Below are 20,340 nucleotides of genomic sequence, written 5' to 3'. Positions count from 1 at the left end.
AACTCTCTCGGTAAGAAAGATTCTATATTTTCTCAGAGATTACGGCGACAGCTACTCTGAAACTAACTATTACAGAAAGGGGAGAGTAGAAGAATTTAGTTGTTGTCTGCCGTGTAAGTACCTCATTGTTCCTTCAGTTAAAATATTAAACTTGTACAACCTCTAGCGAGAACGGCTCCCACCAGGGCAGCGTGCCCCCTGGGCTTTGCCGGGGATGTGCAAGAAGAGTTCATTGCATGTGACAAAATGACAGGGGGCAGGAGGCGATGAAGAGGTCCACCAGGCAGCTCGCTTTCCAAATGCAGACGTTCATCTCCCCCCCGAGCTCTCCCCATGGCCAACCCCATGGATCCCACACAATTCAGCCACCCGCCCCATCTCCCTGAGGGGAGCAGGTTTGCAGGCGCTTGCCTGACCTGCAGCTGCTCCATCTGCCTCTCCAAGGCCGCCACTTTCATCTCCCAGCTCTTCCTCAGCTGCTCCTCTTGCCGCAGCACCTCTGACTTCTCAGACAGCTCGTTCATCAGCTTGCCGCACCACTCCTGTAACCTGGCCACCTCAGCGTTTTGCCTGCACCAACAGAAGCAGCGTTATTCCAGCCCGCAGGCCAGTCAAGCATCCCTGGCGTTACCCAGGGGGAACACATCCTCCTGGTGGGCCTGGTAACAGGGCTTGAAACATCTCAACGGTTGTGTTGGCCTGTTTCTCGGACACGCCTGGTCCTTCAGGGATGGGGTGGAAGGAGCTGACACATCAATTTCAAAAGCTCCGTTTCCATCCATACTAATGAAGGTATTCCAGCATGCTAGTAATCAATCAAATGTACTTGGTAGTAACATTAGAAGAGGCAATCGGGTCACCAAGCAGGTAAGCCCTGCCTTAGCGTAGGCATTTGGATGGTTTTCTCTGACGTGTGTCAGAGCAGACATCTGGCTACATGCCAAATAGCAATGCAGAAATACCGGGGAGAACGTTTTCACTCCATCCGTGCTCAGACTGTTCCCCTTTTCGCTGCAGGCTCTCTCAGGAGCGCACCTCTCCTTTCTAGGGCTACCCTGGGTATGGCGGGTGAGGAAGCTACACGCAGGCAGGCTCCAATGGCTGACTCAGCTCCCGCTGGCTCTGGAGAGGTGGGTGAAAGAATCAGAGTGAGCATCTGGGCTGTAGAGACCAGAAAGGCTTTGCTGCTCCAAGGAATCAACAATGGATTCTTTTTTTGGAGATCAGGGAGCCCAACCCAAGCCGTCTGATGTGGAGAAAAGCTGAATTTCTTCAGGATTTCTTTCTTTCTTTTTTTTTTTTTTTTAACTTCCACCTGTGCAGCACAGCCTCCCTGGCTAGTTGCAGTCCACTGGCCAGCTGTCGTGTGAAGGCTGGCACTGCTGCACAACGATCCTGTCTGTCTTGCAGGCTGCAAGATTTTGGCCCAGTGCAGCAGGAGGAACTGAAGGGGGTCGGCGCTCTCTGGCTACAAGCCAGGCCGACTGAGCATGAAATCTCTGAATGCTGCAGCAAGATGTTTACTCCTTGGTTAACGGTGTCTGACAGGCTGAACAGAGCTTTGCTTCTCCACGTGGAGATGCAATGCCTTTTGAAATGAGTAATGACAACCACATCTCTAGATCAAGCGCATTGTTAATTCCTACTGTTGCACAGGGTGTTTGAGATCGTGTCTTTCAACAGACACAGGCTTGAACGTCCTCTGCCACAGCAGCAGCTCTAGAAGGAAGCTAATGGTTTCTAGCCTGTATGGTGCAGATGTGCTGCTCTGCATGGCACAGCTGTGGTGTCACAGACACTGCAAAACCTGCTCTTGTCCTGCGCACAGTTCTAGTGCCTCTAAAATTCAGTCAGACGGTGTGAGTTTTAGCCAGAGCTCACTTGAGCTGCATCACAGGGCATTTCACTTGTGAAGTTCTCATCTCTCACTAGTATCTCAAAAAACCCAGCCATCCACAACCAAAAACCAATCCAGCATCCAGCTGCTCTGGGAGGTGGCGGGAGCAGCTGACGGGGCTGGAGAGCATTTGCCAGCAGTCAGTGATGCCCTTGCCCTAAGCTGGAGTGGCGAATTTTGATCTAAGTCTGACGCGGTGGCACTGTGAGGTCAGCAGCTCTGTTGGTACCAGCGCATTGTTGGGGTTGCCAGGTGAGGAATGCAGGGCGCTCAGCTCCGCCCCGGTCAGCTCCGGGGCACATTGGTCTGGCCCTAAAGCCAGCAGAAGGACGTGGGTACATGTTCTCTGGACCCTCGTTTCTGTTTCCTGCCAGGAAGAGGAAATCCATCCCTTTTCACCCTGCAGGTTAGGAGTAATCCCTCTGTCCCGATGGGGACCATCCCAAAGTGATGCTGCGTTGTCAGGAGGGAGGGGGCTGGCACCAGCTGTGCTGGGATGGAGCCGGCTGAGGCCGCTGAAATCCCAGACGACTGGGACGGGCCGGGATAGCGATGCCTGTAGTATCAGCTGGGATCTCGCGCGGTGCCCTGGTGTAGAAAGTTGGTCCTGCCGGGGGGAGGCTGGTTCCAGCTGGCGTTGGCAGCCTGCCCGCCTGCCGGCTCTCTGCTGCTTTGTCTGGGATGCTTGGCGAGGCGGGCAGGGAGAGCTGGGCTGCTGGTTGAAACAGCCCTCAACAACCCCCCTGGGGGTTGGAGGCGACGTTTTCATTGCCCTGTCACCCCCTCGCTGCACCAGTGCGGATTCGGCTGGGAGTGAGTTCGCCGCTGTCGGCTGTGAGAAAGGCTCTGAGGTCTCTCCCTGTGAGCACTGAGGTTTTGAAAAGATGCTGATCTCCTTAGTTTTATTCTTATTTTTGCCTCCTCCCTTTCCAGCCACTCCCTCCGTCCCCAGCCCACAACCTCTTAAAGAGGAAATTCAATGATGTTGACAGTTAAGGGCGGGGATGGGAACTTCTGATAGCTGAGGGCTTGATGCGCTGATCACGAGAAAGCGCAGCCTGGCACCTCCTGGGGAGTGCCCCTGCGCAGATGAACTGCCTGGCTGCAGCATCGGGGGGTGGGGGTGGGTGGGTGGGTGGTGGGGGGGTGGGCGTTGTGAGCCACGTGGAGGTGGTGCCCATGGGGGAAACGCACGAGTGGGACAGCGGGGAAGAGCCTGGCTTCCAGACTCGGGACGGGGTTCGGTTAGCGATTAAGAAGAGTGGAGGCAGCAGCATCTTCCTCCGCGCGGGGCTGCACCCTGCCTGCCAGGTCTCAGACCAGGCAGTACAGTCTCCCTTGCGGCTCCGTGTGTTATGGGTGGAGAACCTGAGCGTGGAGAGGAGGGTGGGAACGGATGCCCGCCAGTTAACAGCAGAGGTGGAAAGAGAAGCACCACATCCAGTGCTCCCTTTGCAAGTTTCGTTTCTTCCTGTGGGCATCTGCTGGGGAGATGAGATGGTTAATGACCATGCTTTTGCTTTTTTTTGGCTTGAACTTAGGCCTTTTCCTGGTGTTTGCGTTGCAAGGAGATGGTAGCGTCTTGGTTCTCTGTGTGGCGTCTGTAGCATCATTGCTGGGGTGGTTCTCGTCACTGGAGGCTGGGAGCAGCGACCCAGTGGGATGTGGTCACTGCGTGTCCTCCCTGCCAGGCTGGGCAGAGGCCAGCAGTGCCGCAGGGTGCGGCTGGCAAAGGGAGGCGGCCAGGGCTGCTGCAAAGCTGGGGAAAGCTCTCCCGTGCATGCTTTCCCCTTCCAGGGGGGTGTTCTATTCCAGAGCTGAGACCCTGGATGCACTTCCACCTGCGCCTGGGCGCAGAGATAAGGCCAGGTGGCCCAGGGAGAGCCCAGGTCTTGGCCAAACTGCACCAGGCAGTCTGGAAACGGGCTCTCTTACTGCCGCAGGGCTGCAGGGATTGCCCAGGGTCGTGCAAAAGCGTCCCATTGGACAAGGCATGGGCACTTTGCTCGTGGCTGTCTCTGATTGCATCCCTGGTTTTTTCTTCCCCCTCTTTGGTTCTTCTGGAGCTTGCTGCAGCCAGCGCAAGCAGCCCCTGCGGTGTGGCTGGAGCACCGTGCGCAGGCAGCGCAGCGGAGGAGCGCAAACCTGGGAGGGGGCGGGGGGTGTCAGCAGGTTGCCCACACAACACAGATGGACATGGGAAACTCGCTGCTCACAGAGAGGCTGTTGCGCCTCTTTGTTTTCCCCACTAACTGTTGTTGTGGTGTCTTGCAGGCACAGAAGAATAAGGCAGGATGGATGTCTATGACCCTCAGATGCCGAATGTCGTGCTCTTTGGAGGTCTGATGGTGGTATCAGCCATCGGGATCTTCCTGGTGTTCACCTTCATGGAGAAGGTCCTCCGTCCTTCTGAGGAAGCCTTGGCCAAGCAAGGCAAAGGGCTTAAGAAGACTCAGCAGAAGGAAAAAGAGAAAAAGAAGAAAGAGGAAGCTGTTGAGAAAAAAGGAAAAGGAAAGAAAAATCAAGAGAAACCTAATGGACAGGTCCCAGAGGCGCACCAAAGTGCTCCAGTGGTCAGCTCTGTCACCATAAAGAAAAGCAATGTTCTTCCAGCCCATGAGGAGCAGAAGCATAATGGACCTGTCAAGAAGGTGGCTGCATCCAAGAAGAAGAGCGAGCCAGGTAAGGCCAAGTTCCTCTGCATATATCCCCGTCGGGTAAGCCGGCAGAGGGATCGGAGAAGGGCTGGAGTCATCTCGTTCCCTTAGCAAAGAGCTGGAACGAACCTGCCTGGTGAAAGGCAGGAGACGACCTTGCTGCTCTGCATCACTGGCACCGCTGCGTGGAGCGACAGTCCCCCAGCGAGGCTGTGTCACAATGGAGTCCAGCTTCTGATGCCCACCACGTCTCTGCTCCCTGGCTTTAGCAAAGCGTGCCCAGCTCCGTCTGGAATCGATCAGTGTGATGGAGGGCGGTGGCAGGGCGGCAGGAGCAGTAGCAGAGCCAGGCAGAGGTGGCAGCTGGCTCAGGGAACGCTTGTCTGTGGTGAGCGCCGTCCCCAGCGCTCGTCACATTGCTTTCAGTTAGAGAGGTATCAAACTTGGCTGTGGACATCTGGGCGGTTGCTGGCGTGAAATGGCAGTTATGGGGTTGAAGTCAACTGAGGTGATGCTACTCAGCCCTGCCGTTGGCTCGAGCGCTCCCAACCCCTCCTCTCTCCTCCCCAGCACCTGCGGACTCGGATGGGCCCCTCTACCTGCCCTACAAGACGCTCATGTCCACGGTCAGCAGCACGGTGTTCGGCGAGGGGGAGGCCCAGCGGCTCATCGAGATCCTGACGGAGAAAGCGGGCATCGTCCAGGACACCTGGCACGCGGTAGGGCTGCCAGCAGCGCCGTGTCCACCAGGGCTGGGCCAAGCCTCCGGGGGTGCGGAGGGGTGAAGGCAGCCCGTTTTCGGGCAGGCTGTCCCCCGAGGGGCAGCCTTAGAGACAGGAGCTGAATTTTCCCTGGGGCAGAGGGCAGGACCCTGTGCGTGTGGGGTGGAGGGGTTGGATGCGGAGGTGGTGGTCCCCGCTGATGTGCCACCCTGCGCCGGCAGGCCAAGCAGAAGGGTGACCCTGTCACTGTCCTGAAACGCCAGCTGGAGGAGAAGGAGAAGCAGCTCGCCACCAAGCAGGAGGCTGCAGCCGCTGCCAGAAAGAAGGTGGAGGAGCTGAGCCAGGTAAGTGCCGCGCAGCCCTCCCGGCACCCCTGGCACGGGCTCTGCGCCTCACGGCTCGCCGTGTGCCTCCCTCTCCCCGCGTCTTACCCGCCCTTGGAGGTGAAGCCCAGGGGTTCTCTGGGCCCTTCATCCATTTGCTGTTTTCTCCCCCAAAAGGGGAGGAGATGCCCACCTGAGCTCCTCTCCTGGGCCTGATCCAGCCCGGGGAGGCACGTGCCCTGTTGGCAGCCGCAGCTGGAGGGGCTAAAGCTGTGCCCGTAAGAGACTGCAGCTTTCTGCTGCTTTCCGGAGGACAGTAAAGCCCTTCTCATCTCTTGGCAGAGCCCCTGAGCTGAGAAGGTGTTGATCAGTCCCTTTTTAAGGAGCCTGGTGCTATTTACAGCCCCCTTGCCTGACTCAGCCCCTTGCCTCCACCTCTCGTTGGGTGTTGAAGTCAGAAGGGACCCCCGGCGCGTCGTGCTCAGCACCTCCTGCCCCGCAGCCGCCAGGACCCTGCTGCAGCAGGTCCATCTGCCTGCAGGCAGGAGAGGAGAGGGCGAAGCCACCCTGTGCACTGAGTGCTGTGCTAAGCCCCGGCCTGTGCAGGCAGCCCAGGGCAGCGGCACGGCATCACCCAGCCGGCCAAGAGAGCACCCCTGCCTTGGCAGGGGGCGGAGGGGGGGTGTGTTTGGTTTGTGGGGGTGTTTTCTTTTTTTTGTTTTCCTGCTTTGCCCCAAACTTGATGTGATGATATTGATCCTGGGGCCGGGGAGGGGAATAAAATTCCAGGCTGTCACTCCTGTCTCTTAGCTGGCCCAGTGTGGAACAACAGTGGCATCCAGTGGCCACTGAGCCCAAAGCTTAATGCAGGAGGAAATGTAAGTGCGGAAGGGTGTAGCTGGGCCTGGGGGCAGCGCCGAAAGGGTTACACTTCTTAAAGTCTTCTGAGCCAGGAGGCCACTTGTTTCGAGTCCCCTTAAAGCAGGGGAGTTCCTGCGCTGAAACTGACCGGGTGGCTTCTCTCCTCGAAGGAGCTGGCGGCCGAGCGGGCCAAGGCGACGGCCGTGGAGGGCAAGCTGAAGGAGCAGCTGCTGGCCCGCGAGCAGGAGATGGCAGCGGTGCAGGCACGCGTGCAGGCCAGCTACCAGGACCATGTCAGCGAAACGCAGCAGCTGCAGGGCAAGGTGAGCCCCACGCGGTGCTCTGCAGCTTCCTCCGCTGGCTGCCGGCTGGCCCTCGGTGGCAGCTGCCTGGTCTTTTGGAGAAGACCGAGGTGGGCGAGGGGGCCAGAGCCTCGGGGAGGGGCGAGAGCCCCGCAGTGCTCCTGAGCCGTGGTGCTCACGCTAGAAGAGGGATGTGGGAGCATCCTCACGGGATGCAGCAGCCGCAGGGGCTGTCAGCAGCAGCAGACACCTCGCCGTGGCTTCCTTGGCAGTCCCTCTTGCCCATGGAGTGGGCTCCTCAGGGGAGAGCCGAGGGGCTGGCAGCAGCGGCATCAACCCCTGTTGGTCTCTCCCTAGATCCGCACCCTGCAGGAGCAGCTGGAGAATGGCCCCGACACGCAGCTGGCTCGCCTGCAGCAGGAGAACTCCATCCTGAGCGATGCCTTCTGCCAGATCAGAAGTCAGATGGAGAGCAAGTAAGACTAGGGGTGGGGGTGGGGGCAGAGCCTGGGGCCGCCCTCTGGCAAGCCCTGGGGGGGGCTGTCCATCATGATTGGCCACCCCCTTTCTGGAGGGTGCTTCTACAGACGCCCCAGCTAGCTGGAGGTAGAGGAGGGAGTGAGGAAGAGATTGCCAAATGGCTTCTGTGGGCCTGGCAGGGGAAACAAGGATGCTTTTCCCAAGTGGAAGGGCAGGGGAAGCCCTCTCTGCTTTGGAGTCACCTGTGCTGATGCTAGCGGAGGGGGCAGAGGGGACCAGAAGGCACTGCAGCATTTCTCCACACTTCGGAGAGCTTGTGCTCACCAACTTCAGAAGAAATGTCGCTGGCTCTTTGATGGGAGCGGTGCTGCAGAGAAGCGAGACCTGCCTGGTGCATACAGAACAACCAGGAGCTAGGGAGAAGAATTTGGCGCTCCTTTTTGTAGAAAGTCTGAAATGGCTGGTGATTAACAGTGGTCAGTTAATTACAGAGCAGACGCCAGCTGCTTAGAGTGCTTTCTCCTGTGTCTGGGAACACAGATCCTTGCATCTTCTACTTCATGAGAAAGAAATGTCTCCTGTGATGGAAACGGAGCTTTTGAAATTGATGTGTCGGCTCCTTCCACCCCATCCCTGAAGGACCAGGCGTGTCCGAGAAACAGGCCAACACAACCGTTGAGATGTTTCAAGCCCTGTTACCAGGCCCACCAGGAGGATGTGTTCCCCCTGGGTAACGCCAGGGATGCTTGACTGGCCTGCGGGCTGGAATAACGCTGCTTCTGTTGGTGCAGGCAAAACGCTGAGGTGGCCAGGTTACAGGAGTGGTGCGGCAAGCTGATGAACGAGCTGTCTGAGAAGTCAGAGGTGCTGCGGCAAGAGGAGCAGCTGAGGAAGAGCTGGAAGATGAAAGTGGCGGCCTTGGAGAGGCAGATGGAGCAGCTGCAGGTCAGGCAAGCGCCTGCAAACCTGCTCCCGCCGGGTGTGAGGGTGGGGGGGGAAGCCTAGGTGGTGCACCGTGCTGGGTGGTAGCCTCAGGTGAGAGAGGAAACCCAGTGGCCCCTGCCAGCGGGTGCTCACGAGGACGTGGGTGCTCCCTCTCGACTCTGAAGCCCTTGGTGCAGGAGGTAGAGCTTGTGGCTTTGTTATTGTCACCGGGGTGTGGCTGGATTTGGGGGTTTAGGGGTGTTTAAAGGACACCTCCCAGGTAGAGCCTCTGAGCACGCCGCTGGAGCAGTGGCGCATCGCTGGCTTGTGGCCGCCGAGGCAGCTCAGTGGAGACCTGAGGTGACCCGAGATGTTTTGGAGGGGGGAGTGTCGCCAGACGGCCAAGGGAGACTCAGGCAGACGCCTTCTTTTGACTCCCATGTAGGAAAAACTAGGAAAAAAAAAAAAAAGAAAGAACCGGGGCCAGGCAGCAAGCGAACTACAGGAGCGACTGAAGGTTACCCAGGACCAACTGGCCAAAGGGAGACTGAAGAAGTGTAAAGAACAGCTTCAGGAAACGGTACTTGTGGTGGCCGCAGCCATCCCTCCCCTTGGTGCTGGTGGAGGGCAGGGGGAAGCGCGTGTCAGGCAGTGGTTGAAAACCGGAGACAAGGTGGCACTTGCTGCCAGAAACCATCTGGGTGGCTTTTGGGAAGCTCTGGGAGCACAGGAGATGGTGGCCATGGTTCTCCCTTCTCAAAAGGCAGGACCTGGCCCATCTGTGAAACGCTTTGATGCTTGAGCTGCCACGAGGATAAGGTTGAGAGCCAGTTGAGTAACCCACCTCTCTTTTCCTTCTCCAGGGGGAAGAGGACAGTTTGAAGGAAGGGACTTCAGTCTGACGAGTCTGTGACCTAGACCTTACCGTCACCTTACCAAAATGCCTTACACATTCCTAAAACGAAAACTAAAAATACATGCCTGATTTACTGTAGAAAAAAGTTGCAAGCCATTCGTGACCTAAAACCTAGTTTTGAAACTTAAAAAAAACCCCAAACACAAAAACCCAACCAGTAAACACTGCAGGCATATGTTTGTAAGAAAATCTTCATACTGCTTTGTACAACTACCGTTTGTTCCCAAGGGCACCGCACCGACCACATCGGGGCAGGCAGAACCCACAAATCTGTGAAAAGGGAAGACTCTGTTTGTACATCAACTGGTGATTTTTTTTTTCCTTTCTTTTTTACTTTTTTTGTTTTGGTTTGGGTTTTTTTGTTTGTTGGAGTGGAAGAAGTGTGAAAGTGAGACCCAGCATGGAAGGAAGCCTCTCTTTGATGGGTGGCTCTTGGCGCGTATCCTTTTGTGTATTTCTGGGTGTCGATGCATTTACAATGATGTAGTGAAAAGAGCTTATTCTTGCTTCATTTTCCGGGTTATTATTTACTAATTTTTTATTAAGTTTGCAAGCCAGCCAGGTGTTTGGGGTCACTGAAGAAGGACCCTGCTGTGGCCGGGAGCAGATCCTTTACTCCCCCGCCTTGCTTGCTGTGCTGCAAACAGCCATCCCCTCTGTTTTTTCTCCAAGATACGCAAAGGAGAGAAGCCTTCCCTTCCAGCCACGAGTGTTCTCACACTGGCGGTGCACCCCGAGGTCCCCTGCCACGGGGTCAGGCTGAGCGTGGGGACAGGGCAGAGCAGCGTGAGCGTGGGGACAGGGCGCAGCAGCACAGCCTCGCCAGCCCAGCGCAGGCTGCTCCTGCTCTCTTAAGCCTCAGCGCACCCCAGAAATTCTGTCCCTGCGGGTGCTGCGTGGTGGTGGTCCTTGGGCACTGCCAGGCTCTTCAGCCTTCTCTCTCCCCTTCTTGTGGCTTTCCTGTTGAAACTCCACACAAACCCACCCTTTTTCCCCCGAGTTTTCTTCTTTTTAAATAATTTTTCTTTTTTTATTTCAAGTTGGTTTATTGGGAAATGGCAGAGACCACGTCACAGCTTGGTGCCTGCCTCCTCACAATAAAGCTGCTGAGCCCGGCGCTGACATCAGCGGGATTTGAGGAGCTGGTGGGGGGAAAAGGCCCCCAGAGTACTTGGTACCTCTGGGGGGTGTGAAGAACCAAGGCCAGGAAGGGGGATGAAGGCCAGACCCGCCTCCCTTTTGTTCCCAGAGAAGTCTGCGTGTGCTCAGCCTCTATATTAGACACACCAGAGATTCCACGCAGGCAGGACTGGGTAGACACGTGTCCTGTCCCCCCAGCACTGCAGCTTTGGGGGTCATGATGGAGAAGGGATGTGCAAATCACACTTGGGCTCTGGGGTATGTGCGTGACCTGTCTCTGATCAGGCAAGAAAAAGGGGTCCTGCTGAATTCTGGCTGAGGGAACGGCAAGCTGAGAGCCCACCCCCCACCCCCACCCCCACTGCCTGGTGATTAACAGTGGTCAATTAATTACAGAGCAGACTCCAGCTGCTTAGAGTGCTTTCTCCTGTGTCTGGGAACACAGATCCTTGCGTCTTCTACTTCATGAGAAAGGAATGCCTCCTGTGTCTTTGGCTGTACCCTGTTTCATAATAATGCCAATGAAAGTGCCTGAGGCCACTTTAGACTGGTTTCTTGACAAATTCTACTTATTTGTCGTTTTAATGTTTGATTCATCCTTTCCACTTTCCCACTAGATTGTGGCCTCCAAGACGCATGCAAATACCAATTAATACCCAATACTTTGCTAACACTTTGGACTACTTCAGCAACAAAGTGTGGACCTCTGTCAGAGGAAATTCCAATAGGAACTCCAAATCTCAGAATTATTTCTTGTAATAACCACTTCACAACCTCTTTTTGCTTGTGTGGTGCGACAGGGAAGGGCTTCTGGCCATCCTGTAAAAGTATCAACCCTTACCAGGATGTACTGGTACCCATTTTGTCTAGGTAGCTCTGAAAAATCTACTTGCCAATAATCTCCAGGTTCTGTACCAGATTTCAGTCTGCCCATTTGAACCTTTTTCTTAATCACTGGATTGGTTTTCAAACGTACTTCACACTTTGCAGTTACCGTATTAGCTATTCCCAACATCTTAACTGATATTACTTGCTTTCCCAAAGATGTTACTAAGGCTTCTGCTCCCCAGTGACATTCTTGATGTCTCGTTTGAATCATCACAGGAGGTGGAATTACTACCTGTCCATTAGGAGTTATCCACCATCCAGCTAAGTTTTTCTTAGCATTTAATAACTGACCCGATTTGTCATCTTCCTCTGAATATCTCGGTTTCTCCCTGGGAAGGGTTACTGGTTTAGAAGGAATTATTGCCATTTGCAATGCTTGTTTCTTTGCTACCCTTTTTGCTGTTCTATCAGCTAAATTATTCCCAGCTATTATTTTTGTATTGCCAGTCTGGTGTGCCGTACAGTGCATGATTGCTACTTGATCTGGCTTTTGAACTGCTTGTAATAATCGTAAAATCTCTGTTTGATGCTTAATGTTTGATCCTTGAGAGGACAATAACCCCCTCTCTTTCCACAAAGCTCCATGGACATGCACTACCCCAAAGGCATATTTTGAATCAGTCCAGATATTTACTCTCTTGTCGTTGCTTAATTCTAAGGCTCGAATTAAAGCGATGAGTTCCGCCTTTTGGGCTGATGTGGTACCCGCCAATGCTCCTGCTTCTATGACTGTAGTCTCTGTTGTTACCGCATATCCGGCGTATCGGACTCCTTGTTCCATAAAGCTGCTTCCATCAGTATACAGTTCCCAGTCTGGTCTCTCCAATGGCACATCCTTCAGATCTTCACGACTGGAATAAACATACTCGATGGTAGCCAAGCAATCATGTTCCAGTCGTCCTTCTTCCTGTATGGAACTTAAAAACACTGCAGGATTTACCAGGTTAGTTGTCTTTAGAATCACATCATCCTGTTCAGTCAATACCACCTGGTACTTCATCATTCGGCTGGGGGACAGCCAGTGTCCCCCCTTCTGTTCTAGGACAGTTATCACCATGTGTGGCACATAGACTGTTATTGTTCTTCCCAAAGTCAATTTCCGAGCTTCTTGTATGAGCATCACTGTTGCGGCCACTGCTCGCAGGCAGTTTGGCCACCCTTTACTCACTGTGTCCAGTTGTTTAGAGAAATACCCGACTGGTCGTTTCCAGCTTCCTATCCTCTGGGTTAACACGCCCGGTGCAAGGTGTTGCCTTTCATGTACAAACAGCTGGAAATCTTTGGTTAGATCCGGCAGTCCCAAGGCAGGTGCAGACATTAAGGCACGCTTCAACTCTACAAAAGCCTTTTGTTGTTGTGGGCCCCATACAAAGGAAGGGTTCTTTTGGGCCTCGTACAGCGGTTTAGCTATTAGCCCATAGTTCATGATCCAAAGGCGACACCACCCAGTCATTCCCCAAAACGCTCTGAGTTCATGAATATTTCTCGGCTCAGGTATACCACAAATAGCTTCTTTGCGATTTTTTCCTAATTGTCGTTGTCCTTTTGAAATCTCAAAGCCCAGATATATCACAGTCTGGCAGGCTATCTGGGCTTTCTTCCTGGATACCTTATACCCATTTAGTCCCAGGAAATTCAAGAGGTCAATAGTCACCTGTATACAGGTAGGTCTTTCTTCTGTAGCTATCAATATGTCATCCACATATTGTAGGAGTAAATGCCCAGGTCTTGGTTTGTCCTGTTTCCAGATTTCAAGTTCCTTTGCTAAATGATTTCCAAAAATAGTTGGACTGTTTTTAAATCCTTGGGGTAATCTAGTCCATGTCAGCTGCATCTTTTGCCCAGTTTGAGGATTTTCCCATTCGAAAGCAAACAGTTTTCTGCTTTTCTTTTCCAAAGGTATACAAAAGAAAGCATCGTTTAAATCAAGCACTGTAAACCACTGATAATTCTCCCTCAATGCTGTTAACAGTGTATAAGGGTTTGCTACTACAGGATAAATATCCTCAACTATTTGATTTACTGCTCTCAAGTCTTGTACCAGTCTATATTCACCCGAAGGTTTTCTGACTGGTAAAATAGGAGTATTATACTCAGATTCACATTCTTCCAAAATTTTATACTCCAAAAATTTATCAATCCATTTCTTCAATTCCTGTCTCACTTCCGGTTTGATTGGATACTGTTTAATTCTCACTGTTCTGCGCCTTCCTTCAAATCTATTTTAACTGGTTCTGCTAGTTTCGATTTACGAGGAATATCTGTCTCCCATACAGTAGGGATCACTGCCAAATCCACCTCCGGTGGAATTTCTTGTTCCTTTACCTTTTCTTGTATCGTCAGGATTTCTCCCGTTTTTGACTCAGGTATTTTCAAGAAAAGTTCTCCTTCGTCAAAAACAATCTGTGCATTTAATTTGGATAACAAATCTCTTCCTAACAAGGGTACCGGACATACTGGTACATACAAAAATTCATGTGTAATTATCTTATTTCCAAATTTCAAATCCAGGGGTTGCAGGAATGGCCTGTTGTTGTTCCAATTTTTCCTTTACAGGTATTTAATAAAAAAATGTCGCTTCTGTATCCACTCCCAACCTCACAATTTAAACAACATTTTTTTCCACTTTCTTATTATCAGAAGTTACAGCCATTACCAAATTATCTCTAATAGTTAGCTTACATTCATCCTGCCAATCCTTTCTTTGTCTTAAGTAAAAAAAACAAATCCACACCTGGCATTTTATTCCATTTCCCTTCTCTTTTACAATACAGCATTAACTGCAAAATAGTGTTACAATTCAGTGTCCCATTCGTGGGCCACTTTTCCTGATCATCCAATATATACAAAGGACACCAATTATTACAATACTCAAATTATTACAAACTCAATCATCTGGCTCTTTTGCAGATCATCCTGTAAATTTCCCCAATGTGCCAATAAACATCCCAACAAAGAATTTTTCGGGATTTTGTCATTTACAGCAAGATTACCCATGCTTTTACTTTTAAACAACCAAGTTAACTTAGTTGCCATGGTGTAATTACTCACAGTACAATACACAATTATTCAACTCTGTCACTCCGATCTGCGGATCCACACTCCCACTCGCTTTCGTTCTCAATTATACGTCTGACCCTTACAGCCACACTCACACTTTCCCACAGTTACTTTAAACAAACATATAACACAATATTATACCTCTTAATTTTCTTCTTAATACACAAACTCACAAAACAACAAAGAACACCAAAACCTTCTAACTTCTTGTTAGAGGCACTACCTTAGAGAACACTATAGCATATAGTTTCTCTTGTCTCCACTTTTGTCCAACCCTGCAATAGCTTTCGCTTATGTCTTACGGGCAGACGCCTAGGCTTCCACTTCCACAAGGATCCTTTTAGTCCAACCCTGCAATAGCTTTCGCTTATGTCTTACGGGCAGACTCCTAGTCCTACCCTGCGCAGCTCTTTCACCGCGTCTGACAGGCAGACTTACTCAGTGGGGCTCCAACCCACTGGTGGGACTCCATCCCACTCTTTCCCATACAATTATTATAGTGGGACTCCTACCCACTTCCTCTAGTGCACTTACTTACTTATATACTTACTTTAGCGGGACTCCCACCCACTTACTACAATTAAGAAAAGAAGTGTCTTACCAAATATCCAGGGAACGTCGCGAAGAGCCTTACGGATCGGGGATCGATGGGTGTCCCCGAGAAATCCTCGGTGCCGGCCGGAACCGATCAGGTCCCTGACTCCGCTGGTCTCCTTCAGCGAGGTCCCATCTGGGTCGCCAAAACTGTTACCGAAATCTCGGACTGAAGAACTTATCGACACCAATGTGATGTAGATAAGCAGACACTTCTTTATTGACGGCCGGGTACGTGAGCGAGTCCTCTCACGATCAACGCACGCCAGGTCCCAAAATCAGATTCCATAGATATAACTTATTCATACATATTCATTAAATATTCATGCATAATCATAACATTTCCTGTAAATCATTAACATATTTTCCTCCTATATCCGATTCTGCGCAGTAGAGCTTAGAAAGGTCTAGAAATGGGTCTGGGGTGCAATTTGGGTAGGTGGTGTATGAGTCGGTGGTCGCGATCTCCCCCTGCCGGAATTACCTTTTACTGAAGTTCACAGTTTCTTGGCAGGTAACCACAAGCTGTTCCAGTCGACTCTCCCCAGTTCCCATTCATCTCATATTCTGACATTTCAGTACACCTCTGCATACAGAAGACTGGTTAAATACAAAGAAACCTTTCAACCCTAAAGTTATTACCTAAGTTTTAACAATGGTTCCAGCCCCTTCTTCTAGCCTTGGTACAGGACGTACAGAAGATCTCATAGCAGCTTTTACTGTGCAACTAAGAGTTTCATTAAAAATATTTCTTATCCTTCTATTTTTCAATTTTATAAAATGATTTTATAAAATCAATTAATCAATCAAATAGTCAATCAATCTTAACTTATTAACAAATCGATAACATGTCTTCATTGCCTTTCACTAAAATTCCTCTTTCCTGTGAAACCAGTTGTGTTTGTGGGTTTGGGATCTTTTTTTTCTTTCCTCCCCTTGTTCAGGGAGCAGTAGCCCAGCACAGTTCCACTTGATTTTTTTCTGGTGGTGTTACAACAGACATTGTGCAGTCCTCCTAACGCTTTGTCCATCAGTAATGTTTTCACTTTTTTCTTGTTCCTGTTTTAAGAGACACTATTGTTTTCTTTCTAAGGGCTGTATTTTTGTTATGTCCTTCATGATGAGTGAATTCAAAGTACTTTCAATGGCATAATACACTTTGTAGTGTAATTTTGTGAAAATGCTTCTCTATGAATTACAAAAAAGATTTCATTTTCTATTATTTCAGAGGTAAACCCTGAATTAATCAATCCTGGATGTGGTGTTTCTGTCTTCTAGAAATACGTGAAGCTTAACTTTGTTTTTATAGGTTGAGAAGGAAAAAGCAAAGAAAGATGTTCAAAAGTGCAGGCGGTGGCAAAACAGGAATGTGTGGATAAATTAAATAACATCACTAATCGGCAAATGAAACAAAAGATTACTGTAAGGAAGAATGACTGTTTGAAAATGGAGAATGAAAACACGATAGAAGAAAAAGACAAAAAGATTTTTTCATCTGGGGAGAGCTCAAAATTATTAAAATGCCAGTGAAAGGGTAAGCTAAGGAAATAATCTCTAATTCTTATTTGTAGTACTATGTAAGTGTCTTAGGTTTTCTGATACTGTGGTAGTTGAAGTAGTTTCCTCAGTGGTGAAAGCCATAGTGAGTAGTCCACTGCTTTTCAAAAAGTGAAGAAAATTTCTTCTTAGAAAACACTAAGCTCATGATGGAGGTTCAAATTTATGGCCTGCTCTAAAAAAAAGAAAAGGAAAAAAGAAAAGAAAAAAAAACCCCATCCAAATTCCTGTGATTTCCTTGTCAATACTGAGGCAAAATGCATCTTTGAAACCAGAAAGAAAAGCAGACTGGAAAAAGCAGTTATTTTTGTAGGAAATGGCCACCTAGAAAAGAAAAGTAGGAACTTGGGGTTTGCTACTACTCCCTTTTCTAGGTGATTTTAGTGATCTCCGTGCAGTTGGTGTTTTCCTTTTCATTAAGTTAATATGCCCTTTGTCAGGAGAGGGTGATTTGAAGAATCAGTCAGCAGTATGCAGGCGAGCGGAGGTTGTCTTTATTCGGCAGCGCTGGGTGCATGGGGGATCGCGCCACCAAAGTCATGCACCCCGAGGTGACTTTTCAGTCCCCCCTTTATACAAGCTACTCAGACCTATTCATGAGTTTTCCAAGAAATGGTTTACATATTCATTACAATTCTGAGAATTCATTTACATATCTCATGCCTGCACAATGTCCTTGAGGAGTTGTCTCTGCGCAGACTCTATTCCTCAGGGGCCATGTTTAAAGTCTTTGTCTTCGCCACGTTGCATGTACAACAGGAATCTAAGACAGAATGTCCCTTCTGAAGATAACCAACCCAAGGCCTTAGCAGTCTGTGCATCCGTCATGTGGCAGTAAGGGTCCTCGGACATCTCCCGACTTTTAACTAAACGTAGGTGCGTCATCCTTTAGATAAGTGGTACAGCATTCGCTATTCAGAGTTCCCGTTGTTTGTCAGGCAGCACCAGTCCCGCTGTGTCACCACATTTCCTTCTCAACCTGGACTTGGGACAGAGACCAGTCCTGCAGACACCTCGGCAAGGAGGAGCCCTTGATGAGGACGACGACGAGCCGCTTTTGGGTGAGCTCAGAGCTGACTGAAGCACAAGCGAAAAGCCCCAGCTCAAACCAGGCCGCTTTGCTTTTCTTGGAAGTCACAAAGCTTCGCTCTGGTGGGTCTCTTTGCATCGGAAACCCTTGTGCTCCCAACGCTGTGACCTGTGTGGGTGCCAAGTCAGAGCAGTCCGTCGCCGCCTGCCTTTGAATTCAAGGTTTGAACCGCGCAGTGTGGCCAGAGCGGGCACATGCTGCGAGAGGTCACGGACCACCATTTCCCTGGCCCTGCGGCTGAGCCAGCGCAGCCCGCTGCTGTGCCGGGAGCGGTGGGGACAGTGCCGCTCTGTCCCCACACAGCTGCCCAGAGCTCAGGGGAGGGGGCGGCCTGGAAGCGCCTGGGCTCCAGCGGCCGGCCAGAGAAAGCCCCCCCAGTTCTCACGGGGGAAGTGACTGACATGTGCAGGGTTTCTCCTGCTCGGACTGCAACAAGTTTCCCAGGAAGCTCCCCAAGGCGTGGGCGTTTGGGTCTGAAGCCCCCCGGGCCGAGAGCAGGCGCTGCCAGGGAGCTAGAGCCCGCGGCAGGCTGGCCGTCACTCAGCAGGCAGGTGAACCTGCTTCCCCGCGCCCCACTCCATCCACCTCCGCCAGCTCTTACTTCCAGCCTGCTCCCCCCGGCCCGTACCCCCATCCTTTCTCCCCGTGCGGCAGCTGCAGCAGGCGCGTACCAGCCTCCCGAGCCCCCGGCTGACGCGGGGCACTGGCACGCTCAGCCGGCAGCGCTGGCCCCGCTGCAGGAGGGCTAGTCCGCAGGCTGCAGAGGAGTCACTCGCTGACCCAGGGGAGGGAAAGCCCATTTATTTAGGCTGTTTGAATTTGGCACGCACAGAACATATCCCAGTAACGCACGGGAGGCTAAGGGGTTTGGTTTGGTTTTTTCTTTCTTCTTCTTCTCTACAGACATACAGGAAAACTCTGTGCAACTCCCATGTACACACTGCACAAAGGAAACAGCTTTAAGCAACCACCGGTGAAACGTGGAAGCCTTTTAAGATCTCTGGAGCTGGCACAGGAATGCTTTCTAACCCCCATACAAAAGGCATTTCAATTTCAGGTCAGACTGTCTAGGTGGTATTTCCATGCATTTCTGCAGAATTAAAGAAGCTAACAGACAAAAAGCCCAGATCAAGCCATATTAGTCAGGCTGATTGGTTCTACCACGTTAGATCAATAGTGATTATGAACAAACGGACCAAGTGACCAAAGACTGGGGCTGAGAATACCACTTTTTGAGATGTGGTTTCTTTTCACTGTACTACCCATAGAACTGGAGCGCTCTGATAGAAGTATCGGCATTTGTAGAAGCCTCAGAAGCATCTGACCCGCTAGTAAGTGTGTATTAGAGAAACGAAGGTAGTTCTAAATTAAACTATGTCAACAGAAAAGTAGTTGATAGAATCCCTCAGGCTGAAGGAGAACTCATGGCACTTCATAACAAGAACACTGAACCTCTAGAACAAGTGAACCTTTAAATATTATTACTGCACCGTGAGTTTACAAGAGTGGATTAGGACTATTTCTCCAGAAAAATGTGTCTATTTTATGTCTGTTTCACTTCAGGATTGGCCTTTATTAGTACTGCTCTGCAACTGCTAGCACTAAGAATTTAACCCAGTTTTTGTGCCAACAGGTTGTTTTAGCCTAACTTTCACTACAGGTTTTCAGTTCTGTATAAAGTGGTTACAGGGGAAACTGTTTCTGAGTTTGGCCATTTGACCAGCAGCCTCAAAAAGACTGACTGAATTTTGCTTTTTACAACTCGGAAAATTAAGAACAGGAACCAGTTTGTTCTCACACCCCCACCCCACCCCCCCCCCCCCCTTTCATCCCATGACACATTGACACTTTGCAGCGTTGGACCAACATTTTTGGAGACCTTTAGCGTTAATCCATTGGGGACAGTATTGGGCTGCTGGACAACCAATGCAAATATTAATAAACCAAGAGAAATCCTTAGATTTGATTTGTTGAGGGTCATTTGTACATACGAGCTACATCTCCAAAATGTGCTTTATTCTACCAACAGCTTCCCTGCAGTTAGTGAAACCCTTGCCTAGAATGGTTGCTTTACATAACTGATCTATTAAAACATGGAATGCCTGTAGAGTTGTGGCACTGCATGACATCTACACGGGACTTGCTTCAAAAGCTACGACCAGGGAGCCTCCTGGCTTCTCAGCAGTGCAAGCTCGGGGCAGGTCCTCTGGCCCATTTGCTTGGACTTCGTGCTTTATTAGTTCATTAGAACACTAGTATTCTCCTTAAAAAAACACACAACACAACAACAGGAGACATTCCTTTCTCATGAAGTAGAAGACGCAAGGATCTGTGTTCCCAGACACAGGAGAAAGCACTCTAAGCAGCTGGAGTCTGCTCTGTAATTAATTGACCACTGTTAATCACCAGGCAGTGGGGGTGGGGGTGGGGGGTGGGCTCTCAGCTTGCCCTTCCCTCAGCCAGAATTCAGCAGGACCCCTTTTTCTTGCCTGATCAGAGACAGGTCACGCACATACCCCAGAGCCCAAGTGTGATTTGCACATCCCTTCTCCATCGTGACCCCCAAAGCTGCAGTGCTGGGGGGACAGGACACGTGTCTACCCAGTCCTGCCTGCGTGGAATCTCTGGTGTGTCTAATATAGAGGCTGAGCACACGCAGACTTCTCTGGGAACAAAAGGGAGGCGGGTCTGGCCTTCATCCCCCTTCCTGGCCTTGGTTCTTCACACCCCCCAGAGGTACCAAGTACTCTGGGGGCCTTTTCCCCCCACCAGCTCCTCAAATCCCGCTGATGTCAGCGCCGGGCTCAGCAGCTTTATTGTGAGGAGGCAGGCACCAAGCTGTGACGTGGTCTCTGCCATTTCCCAATAAACCAACTTGAAATAAAAAAAGAAAAATTATTTAAAAAGAAGAAAACTCGGGGGGAAAAAG

The 20,340-nt window shown here is 50.8% G+C and overlaps 1 protein-coding gene and 1 long non-coding RNA gene across 2 annotated transcripts; both read left to right on the top strand.

Annotated features, from left to right (window-relative positions):
• The first annotated feature begins 898 nt into the window (after positions 1-898).
• Positions 899-9,158, top strand: LOC130159585 (ribosome-binding protein 1-like). The gene is made up of 9 exons (XM_056361325.1): positions 899-1,130; positions 4,172-4,579; positions 5,125-5,273; positions 5,498-5,620; positions 6,631-6,783; positions 7,120-7,238; positions 8,034-8,187; positions 8,612-8,746; positions 9,030-9,158. Exons 2-9 carry the CDS (start codon positions 4,192-4,194, stop codon positions 9,066-9,068), a joined length of 1,260 nt encoding a protein of 419 aa, XP_056217300.1. The 5' UTR covers positions 899-1,130; positions 4,172-4,191; the 3' UTR covers positions 9,069-9,158.
• Positions 9,159-16,078: 6,920 nt separating this feature from the next.
• LOC130159593 (uncharacterized) lies at positions 16,079-18,431 on the top strand. The gene is made up of 3 exons (XR_008825793.1): positions 16,079-16,298; positions 17,260-17,382; positions 18,315-18,431. It is a non-coding gene; the product is annotated as an uncharacterized LOC130159593 (long non-coding RNA).
• Positions 18,432-20,340: the final 1,909 nt, after the last annotated feature.

Source organism: Falco biarmicus, chromosome 16, assembly GCF_023638135.1.
Source record: "Falco biarmicus isolate bFalBia1 chromosome 16, bFalBia1.pri, whole genome shotgun sequence".
NCBI classification, from domain to species: domain Eukaryota; kingdom Metazoa; phylum Chordata; class Aves; order Falconiformes; family Falconidae; genus Falco; species Falco biarmicus.
The sequence above is the reverse complement of the archived record's forward strand: the minus strand, read 5'-3'. Positions and strand labels throughout refer to the sequence as shown.

What these genes read in the sequence shown, in the direction of transcription:
- LOC130159585 (XM_056361325.1), top strand. Translation starts at nt 4,192, where the DNA reads ATGGATGTCTATGACCCTCAGATGCCGAATGTCGTGCTCTTTGGAGGT. An exon ending in TCCAGGACACCTGGCACGCG is followed by an intron (nt 5,274 to 5,497) that starts GTAGGGCTGCCA and finishes CTGCGCCGGCAG; the next exon opens with GCCAAGCAGAAGGGTGACCC. An exon ending in GGCAGATGGAGCAGCTGCAG is followed by an intron (nt 8,188 to 8,611) that starts GTCAGGCAAGCG and finishes ACTCCCATGTAG; the next exon opens with GAAAAACTAGGAAAAAAAAA.